This window comes from Lactuca saligna, chromosome 9 (genome assembly GCF_052625555.1).
Source record: "Lactuca saligna cultivar CGN05327 chromosome 9, ASM5262555v1, whole genome shotgun sequence".
NCBI classification, from domain to species: Eukaryota; Viridiplantae; Streptophyta; class Magnoliopsida; order Asterales; family Asteraceae; genus Lactuca; species Lactuca saligna.
In genome coordinates this window covers 168893417-168904067 of record NC_136425.1, presented here as the reverse complement: position 1 = coordinate 168904067, position 10651 = coordinate 168893417, and the positions used below count along the sequence as shown (strand labels likewise).

General features: G+C 33.2%; 1 protein-coding gene across 1 annotated transcript; it reads right to left on the bottom strand.

Annotated features, from left to right (window-relative positions):
- Positions 1-6617: 6617 nt before the first annotated feature.
- Positions 6618-8474, bottom strand: LOC145014055 (putative serine/threonine-protein kinase WNK11). The gene is made up of 3 exons (XM_078972421.1): positions 8375-8474; positions 7264-7822; positions 6618-7162 (listed from the first exon to the last, which is right to left on the bottom strand). The coding sequence occupies exons 2-3, from the start codon at positions 7762-7764 to the stop codon at positions 6776-6778; spliced, it is 888 nt and encodes a 295-aa protein (XP_078828547.1). The 5' UTR covers positions 7765-7822; positions 8375-8474; the 3' UTR covers positions 6618-6775.
- Positions 8475-10651: the final 2177 nt, after the last annotated feature.

Sequence of the window (10651 nt, the reverse complement as noted above, 5' to 3'; positions counted from 1 at the left end):
AGGTTTCACTCTCCAGCCTGGAAAGATTTGAGAACAATTCGGAACGAAGACCGCGGGACGAAAAGGCTCATGAAGACTTATGGCTAAACAACCTCAATAGAGGTGTGGGAATCAGCTCTAAGCTTATTACTTGCAACGGAAAAAAGGTGATTTACCTAACACATAGCGTGAGTAGTGTAATCACCAACTCACTAGATTGTATTATTTTATGGGTGCATTAGCGCAACTAACATGAGGAATAAGACACTTCTCAGGTTCCAGGTACTGGCTCCCTCTGTCTACCTCGTATCCTTGATTGGGACCGATGTTGGTTTCCATCGGGTAGTTACCTAGGGTTCTCTTCTCCTATAGACATATTGAATTTCTACTCCGTCTTACTTCCGATTCCAACTCTGGGTGTCATCACTTCATGATGGATGACTGGAAATCTCGGAAGTTTAGGCGAATTTCTCACCGATGTCCCTAAAAAGATATAGGCACTTGGTGATTTCAATAGTCTCGACCTAGTTCATTTATTTCCGGACTGGAAACCTTCTCAATGAACCTCTTCGGGGTCTGAATCAACTCTTCTGCCGAGTACTGAAGTGGATAGGGTTTTCTACAGGGTTCATGCGAGAATGGAAATGTCTAAAGAATCCTAAGAGATTATTAACATTTCACTGGGTGATCCATATCGAGTCCTGCTACGATTACATAGGGTGTACAAATCATATATAGCTTAGATCCGATAGGCCTTCGAATATGTGATACTAATCTATATCCACATCCCAACGAGGAAAAGGAAGTAGAGAGAAACCACACATTCTTAGCCTATGGGATTCTTATTATATGTAACCTTGGGAGTATACCCTCTGTAATTGTAGGTATATCAATAAGGATCTTTTTAGTTCTTTACAAAAGGTTATCTATGGATCCTAAAATACCCCTATGGTATTTTAATTTCTTGTTTGTTTCTTATCTTTTGAATATGGTTCTGGGATTAATGTGAGTCTTTTAGCATTCCAAAATACTCCCATAGTATTTTTAAACTTTATGTTTGGCTCTAGCATTCCTAGTTGGTAAGTTTCAAACCTATTGCAACCCCACTATCACTCCCAAGCACACGTTCATCGCATCTCAAATAAATGTAGTTGATCAGGTTACATTTATTCCAGCTTATGATTACATAACTGCCCAGGTTTGACGGTAATGCTCAACATCCGAAGACTTTTATTCTTGTTCTTCTTGTGATACTTTTGTTCGAGTGTTTAAATTTTGGACGTTCTTATACTTTGGTAAAATATGGTTATATTTTAAAGTATAATTCTTGGTCAGATTGCTTTATCCCTATGTATTTATAGGTTGTATATCTTTTATGAATTGATATACTTAGCTCACTATAAACAATGCTATGATACCAATCTGTCACACCCCAAAACCGGAACGGCGTAAACGTTCTGGGGTGGATGACGTCATGTCAAGTATCACAACATATGCAATGTAGAAATCAAAGTACAACAACCATTGCATTAATAGTAATAGTTTTACATAAGTTACATTTCATAGCAACATCAAAGTAATACAATTAATAATATAGGTGCAGCTTGGTACTAAACTGTCTTCAACAAAAGCTCCTGGGATGTTCCTGTCTATTGCTGACCTGAGAATACAAGTTATTTTGAAAGCGAGTATCATCATTTTTATAAATGCTGGTGAGTTCATAAGTATATAGTGTCATTTGTGTAAGTAAGTATTTTATTCAAAATAACTTTATAAAAGTAGTAGTTTAGAGATGATGGTGTATTAGAGTTCTTTCCAGAAAATCCTATATTTTCTAAATAAAAGTAGTCTTCTACCAAGACCCAACAGTGTTATGTTTTAAAGGGAATTTCCCTGAAATATTATCATTACCAAAATACGGTATTTGAATTTAAAGAAAGTAGGAGAATATTACTAGTAAAAGTACTAAAGGAAAATATCATATGCCTCAACAGAAGATACTGCTGACTAAGGCAAAGAAATCATAGACTCCAGGAGAGTATCGAATGAAAGATACAGCTAGCAAGGTCTAAAACAAAGAGTGATCCTAAGAGTGTTGTTTCAGAAAAACAGTGTTAATTCTCGTTACCTTAAGGCCATGAATTATAAGGTAAACGTGGAGATACTCGTAACCATACTGATTGACACTAGAGTACTTGACGCCCTGCAAGCATCAGAATAAATATGACATTTATCACCCCTTGGCTTGGTAGGCCGTGGACTGTAGCTAGCAGTCAGGGTGCGGGAGTGTCAATCTCGTATAGATCTATACACACAATGTAAGCTCTCCCTACAAGAGACTCTGGTTACCAATCTAGACAACGGAGAAGGTCGTGTCCTGAAGATGTATCCCAAACAGTGAATTCTGATGTAAGCATTGGACTAGCAGTAGAGACTCATAACTGAACTGATCTATGCAAACCCATATGTCTATACATGTATACATGATATATAACTAATGATCAAATGAACTTCGGATGGATATCCGATCCCACCAGACCACATCCAAACGAGGAAAAGGAAATAGGGCGAACTAGCCTTCCTAAGTCCTTTAAACATTATTTATATAGCTATACAAGTATAGGCATACATTTAACTAAGTAGAAGCGTTAACAAAAGTAGAAGTGTTTCATGAAGTAGAAGCGTTTCTCAAACTGGAAGTGCTAATAAGGTATAAGCGTTTACGAAGTAGTAGCATTAATAAAGTAAGAGTGGTTCGTAAAGTAGTAGCATTAATAAAGTAGGAGTGGTTCGTGAAGTAGTAGCATTAATAAAGTAGGAGTGGTTCCTGAAGTAGTAGCATTAATAAAGTAGGAGTGTTAATAAGTGGAAGCGTATCGTGAAGTAGAAGTGTATCGTGAAGTAGAAGCGTATTACGAAGTAAAAGTGTATCACGAAGTAAAAGTGTTAACAAAGTAGTAGTATTTAACTAAGTAGGAGAATTAACTAAGTAGAAGTATAACGAAGCAGTAGTATCTAACAAAGTAGGAGTATAAAAACATGGAAGAAAACTTTGACGAAAACTTTGGAAAACCTTTATACGTAAGACAATCATGACTTGGTATTCTTTTGTAAAATCAGTTTGAAAACCTTTAGAAATCCTTTGAAAACCTTTCATAAACACGTTTTGATCATAACTTTGATAAAACAATATAAGTAAAGATCTGAACAACTAAAGACATTTTAGAAAACCATTTACAGTATTATACTTGGTACAACAGTTCACAGTGTGATAAATCCTTGTGCATGCGGGTTATCAATCACATGTGATTGATATGATAATTAGCATGTTTAACTTATATCCCCCCCATAAAAGCATGTAAAAACATTTAAAAGGTTAATTCAGGGGTATGAACTCACCTGTTGTAAGTGAATCGAACGAAGGTGCCGGTTAGGTGCTCGGTGTCAAGTAAAGACTTGAACACACTTAGTGACCTATTAAAATATGATGACATATGTTTACATACAATTAGTAAATATAATTCTAATTAAACACGTATACGCATCCTAAAGAGCGGAAAACACTTTGATCAAGTGCTAGGGGTGTCCCCGGGTAACATTTATAGGTATGCATGGCCTAGATAGGGAGTTTAATCTTCAAGAGTAAACTCTTTATAGAGTTCACGGCCCTAAGACCAACTCCCCATGAGTTTACGGCAGTAAACTCATGGGAGGGTGTTCTAGGATGCTAAATGGTCTTATGTCACTCATAGAATTAGGCTAGGTCCAAATATAATGCATATGAAGGGGTTTAAAGCTTTAAATGGACCATTTGAGGAGTTTACGACCCTAAACAAGGAGTTTACAGCCGTAAGCTCCTATATGCATGTTCTTTTGGTGTTTTAAGGACTTAAATGGTAGGAAATAAAGTTCTATGCATTTTTCCAAGTCAAATGAAGGAGTTAGGGCATCATTTGGGCACTTAATGGGAGTTCACGATCCATGGACCAATTCTAGGGGGGTTCACGGCCGTAAACTCCTATTTCCTTGGTTTCTTTAATGTTTAAAGCATTTACTTCAATGGGGTTGCTTCTAGACATTTTTCCAAGGCCATAGGAGGTGTTTGAGGGCATTTCTAACACTTGAATTTGAGTTTACTCCCCATGAAGAGGAGTTTACGGCCCAAGCATGTTCTTGGGCTGTAAAATCAAGTTTACTCCCCAAAAGTTAAGTTCAAGGTGTTTAAGTCCGTTCCCATAAGTCATTTAGCCATATCTAAGCCTTAGGGGTAATTTTGAGGGGTTTTGGGGCTTAAAAACCCCACTTAAGGGTGTTCATGGTCCAAGAGTGTTCTTGGGTCGTAAACACATAATCTTGCCCCTATTTGATGTCTTAAACACGAATTTGCATGTTAACTAAACTATACAACAAGTTACGATAGATTACTTACTAGTTTGGGGCTCGAAACGGGCGTTTTTGGCTCGAAAACAAGTTGTAGAGAGAGAGAGTGTAGAGAGAGAGTGAAAATGGTGGAAATGAAGTTTACTCTCCCTTATATAGGGGCTTGAGTTGGGGCTCAGTGGAAATCTACCCGATACTGCCGCTAAACGGGGTTTTTGGTCGCACCCGATTAAGTGGTCGTATTTCGACTTAGTTGAAACTAGAACTTTTCAAGGGATTAATGAGGGTGTTTCTAATTTGTTTTCAACCCTTAACAAGTCATTATAAAAGTCCCACATTAATTAACCTCTTCCAAAAGGTTAACGGGCAGTTTAATAAAACAAGGCTTATTAACGGAAGGAGGGGTTAAATATGACGAAATTTTTTTTCGAGTTGTCACAATATGGCAGCAAATCCCTTCTATGCTCTATTCTTATTTTTTCTTATTTTTAATATGTTAGTTAATTAAGTAATACATAAAGGTTTGCAAACTTTTGCTTTAAATGGTTTCAAACTTTATAATTTTTTATTTTCACCTACAATAATATAACTTGTTTGTTTTACCAAATGAATGTTAACCTGCAAATTGATCAGACCTAGACAACCAAAAAAGACAGGGAAGCTTTAATTTTATTCTTTTACAATGATTGTTCTCTAAGAATGAACTCGAATTTTATTCTCTACTTTTTTTCATATCAGAATGCAAACACAAGTGTATCACTACAAATTACTTGGCAATGAATTTATGATAGAAATGGCTTGAAGAATGGTTTGAAGACCTGATGGGAAAGGCTTAAAGAATGAATTAAAGAATAATCACACTCATTGTTTAAGAATGTTGTTATTTTTTAAGAATTATACTTGTTATTCTTTCAGAATGTTTGTTATTATTCAATGAATCATAATCATACAATATAATTATTTGGTATATTATTAGTTCAAGAATCGATTTTGTGTATTCTTTCAGAATGTATTTACTAGTTTATTATTCAATGAATCCAAAAAATTCCTTTTTTAATATATGTTAATTGACTAAAATATCATTATGCTCAAATTTGTGTGATTATATAATATATGTTATCTTATTCTACTATCATAGACCCTCAGATCATGACATTTGATTATATTCCATCCAATGGTCCAGATCTGTGCATTCTGGCACACAGTAGTTACTAAAAACAAAATAACCTAACCATATATATATATATATATATATATATATATATATATATATATATATATATATATATATATATATATATATATATATATATATATATATATATATATCGATTTTATAAGCAACATTAACACCAAAACAAAGTGATTAAATTTTTTTTTTGAATAACATATCAACCTACTTTGTTTTATCTTTATATAGTAACAATAAAATTTATAAATTTACACAACAAATATATACATATTTCGAATTTTGTAATGGTATTATACCTTACAAAATACAATTTCCTTCAAAATAATATTCATCGATAATTTCATCTATAATTTCACCTAATGTAGATTTGTAATTTCCTTATATAAATTTTTTTAATGATCCCGATTTTTTCCCTTCAAAAATATTTCAAGCATTTATTTCTTAGATAATTTTGCATCATTATAATTTTTACTTTTCTCATATAAAATAATAAAAATTACCAATATGCTTATATATTTATATTTAACTTTTATAAGCAACATTAACAATAAAACAAAATGATAGATTCAAGTGTCAATTCATCTTCTTCAAAAAAAAAAAAGTAAAAGTCTTATCCCTAATGTTTTACACATTAATCTTTGGTCAAATTACACTAATGTAATTATCAATGATTTTAAAGATACGTATATGTGACGATGAACGTCGTTCAATTAATAAAAACAAAAAATATTGTCTATAAAAAGGTCCTTCGACGATTATAAATATTTATTGATTTTAATCGATCTTCTACACAATTCAATAATATCAATAACTATATTTTTTTAGTAATTACTATATAATATTTATAGATATTTGTATGTGTTTTTATATGCTTCCCTCGTTAAGTTATAATCTAGTTTTACATGAAAAACATCACACTTTAATCACTCTTGACAAGTAAAAGTGGATTACTAGTTTGTTTGTATCTTGACATTTATGTAATTTCTTCACATTTCTTATCATTAAAATTCATAAATAGTCATCAAAATTGTTAATTAGAATCAAACAATAGCCCAAACAAGAGATATAACATAAGCCATTATCTTCGAAAAGCTATTCAATCAAAACTACCCAAATATCAACAAATCACAACCATGTGAACCTTTTTTTGTTCACAAAACACATGAAAAAAGAAAAAAAGGAAAAAAGATCATGTTTTAATGTTTTATACAACCTCTTTATCCATTAAGCACTTCCATCAGTCTCCTCATCTTCAACCTCCAAAAGAAACGGATCTTTGAGAAGATCAGAAGCTGAAGGTCTGACTCGTGGTTGACCAATACACCTTTCAATAAACCCCTTTAATTCTGAATCATTTACTTTGTTAAAAGCTTCTGGCATCACTCCACTTGTAACTTTCTTGTATATTTTAGCAATACTATCACACTCTGTGTATGGAATCTCCATTGTCGCCATTTCAAGTAAACACATCCCAAATGAGTAAATATCCACCAACTCATTGTAATCCTCCTCATATAGCTCTGGTGCCATGTACTCTGGTGTCCCTAATAAAGAATGTGCCACGTGGCTCTTCCCTACAACTGCTGCTAAACCCAAGTCACCAATTTTAACCTATTTCAAAAACAAATAAATAAATAAATAAACCCCACGTGAATATTTTATATAAAGATTAAAGAAAGAAAGTGAAGTGTTGGAGAAGGAATTTTACTTACCTTTCCAATGTTGCCATTGATGAAGATGTTGCTACAGTTGAGATCTCTGTGAATGACACATGGGTCATGAGTGTGGAGATAATCTAACCCTTTGAGAATCTGTTTTGACCATTTCTTTAAGGCTTTGAGGGAAACTCGTTTGTGTTTCTTTCTGTAATCTCTTAGATTTCCTGATGCGCATGCTTCGGTGATGAAATTCAAGGTGTTGTGCTCTGTGTTCCTCCAGAAGCCATAGAGAACGATGAGGTTTTCGTTGTTTAATGTCTTGAGGAGTTTTACTTCTGAGAATAATCTCTTGACGACAACTGGGTCGCTGAAGTTTCTTAGCTTCACTTGGTTCCAAGCTACGTCTTTACCTTCTTTTTGATCGAATCCTCTGTAGACTTTCTTCACTGCACCTGCACCTAGGAGATCACTGTATCTACCAAATCTTCCTGAAGGATCGATCTCAATGAATTCCTCTGTATCTTGATCAGATGGATCAGAATCTGTCACTTGCATCCTAAGGATTTCTTTTGAATCCACGATTGTTATCAAATAGGATCCACCAGAATTATACCTAAATCATGGAAACAACAATCAGTTTAGCTGAATACATGACATGAAGCTTAATAGCTTATAGCTAGGGTTCATTCAAGATTCGAAAATTGTGATGTTCAACTAAAAAGCAACGATTAAAGTTTCAACTGCTCAAATTAGTAATCGCAAACGAAGTAAGAGATTCACAAAACTATTTACAGTGTAAATACAATCAGAAGAAAAAAAAAAGTCCGCAATAGCGTAATGTAAGCTTCAATGTTCTTACTTCCATAGCCAATTGCAATAAGTGATTTAAAACAGATAAACATCGACAAATATCAACACGATGATATACGAATCAGCGAATTCTAACATTCGCATGGTCTACATTAACAAGGAATCAAGAATCCGATTCATTACGACATTAATGAATGTATAAAACGCAGAATACGTAGAAATTTGAAAGAAATATGGAAAACGTTTGCGGAAATTGAACTAGGGCTATAATTTTAAGCAATATGAAAATCAAATGAGATGTTAGATATAAACTTATACACAATCGACTAAGAAAAGAAGAAGATCAAATTCATACCTTGACGTTATTCAGTTCTTCAGTTCTTGACACGAAACAAACACCTGAGAATCGTAAATATGAATGTGGGAAGAGTGGGATGAATGTGGGAGTCGATGAGTATAAATAGGAGAGCGATAACGACTCCGTACTTCAAAAAATTAATTAAATATGATTTAATATTTTTTTAGGGCGCTGACTTATTTATTTATTATATATTTATATTTAAATTTGAACTGGAATTATCCGTGCGTTTCAAGGTTTGAGTATGGGCTATTTCGTCTTTTGGCCCATTTCAAAATTGTTATTTAATATTTTCAATATTGTAAAATTTTAATTTTAAGAATTAAATATTAAATTATTCTATATGAAGTAATGAAACTATGATGTGTTAGGTAGTTATCATTTAGATAATTCAAAATTAAACACCCTGAAAATATGCTTTTGCGAATTTTGTGAACTATAGAATATTTTTTTGAATAAATATAATGCTTAATGATTGTATATAATAATAGATTAAGTTACAAGAAATTGTCCTTGTCATTGCTTGATCTACAAGCTTTATCCAAAATTTTATTTAATTTTAAAGAGGTTGACTCTTAAAATGGCAACCTATTTTTATTTTTCATGTATTTGTTCATTGTAGCATTATACGGTTATCTATTTCTATATTTTTTAATTGTGTTTGTTACGATATTGTATGTACAAAATATATTTTATTATGGTTTATTTATTCTTGTGAACATTCCTAATCACGATTGTCCTCCATCTTTATGTATGGACCCACATAGCATATTTCAATCACCAAATGTGGAAAGTTGTTAGAAATTAAAATGCACCTTAGGGTTAGCCTTAACATGCGCGCAGATGTCTATTTAAGTAGGAAGTGATCGTGCAAAAGATAAGATATAAGGAAGATACGAGGAAAGATCATGTATGCTTAGAATGGAAACTCGTATGCATTATGAATTCGTATGCTTAGAATGGAAACTCGTATTTAGGTTTTCTATTTCAAAAGAAAATATTATAGTTGTGAGGTGGAAATAGTAATAGGAAACTTTTGAAATATATAAAATTATATAAATAATATAGTTATAATTTATAAACTAAATTATAAATATAATAATGATAAATTAATTTTTATAAACCATAATTATCAAAAGTGAAAAACCATCCAAATTTTAATATCAAGTGATAAATTTTTTACAAATAAAGTAAATAAGACTTTTCAACTTTGTAAAACTTAGGCTAAATATTTTTTTTTACATATTACAAATGTTTCGATGTTCTAAAAGAAACAATATTATTAATGATATTAATTGGTTAACCGGAACATAGAACTGAAAATATTGGTAAAACGAAAATCGATTAACCATATTTTTTGGTTTAAAAAATTTGCGAACCGCAACTGTCGGTTAACCTTCTGAAATACTTCAATTCGGTTAACCATCCATGAATACCCCAATTTGTTTCAAATAAAGACATCTTAAAATATATGAGTGAAAGTCATTCATAGTATTCATGGTCTTAATGGGGTCTCAACTTTTTTTTGTAAAAGTCCAAATGGTTCGAGTTTATGGATTTCTTTGACTAAACTTTTTTGTATGTTGCATGATAGAAACATTGTCTCTTTTTTCTATCTTCGAAAACGTATTAGTAATCAGGGATCAGATTTTAGGATGAAAACTGGTTGGGAGATGGGCTTCTTATGGATAGATTCCCTCGTGTTTATGCCTTGGAAGCTAATAAGAAATGCCGAGTTAGCGATAGATTTTTGAATGGTGAGTGGGTGTGAAATTTGAACAGATCTCTTTGTGAAGGGGGTGTCACAACTTCTCATTTTTTTGGGGTTATTGAATTCTCTCTCGGGTGCAAATCACGAATAAGGAGGATAGATGGGAGTGGGTTCTAGGTCCAAATGGTGTTTTTGGTGTTAATAATATTAGACGTCATATTGATAGCAGTTTATTACAAGATGAATGGGGTGTTACTCGTTGGTGTCATGTGATTCCTATAACCGCTGTCCGAGAGTCTCGAAAGTTGTCTACGGCTCAGACCCCTAGCAGAATGTCACCAAATTCTTGGTCAGTCGGGTCAGAGGAACAACAATCTTGGAGAAATCCTGGATGAATCTTCGATAGCAACACGTTAGACCAAGAAAACTTCAAATCTCAGATGGAGACCTCGGAACCTCCCACTGCATCACGACCTCTATCTTGGCCGGATCGACCAGAATACCCTTCTGGTTAACAAGGTTCCCCAGAAACTACACCTCGCACAACCGGAACTCACACTTAG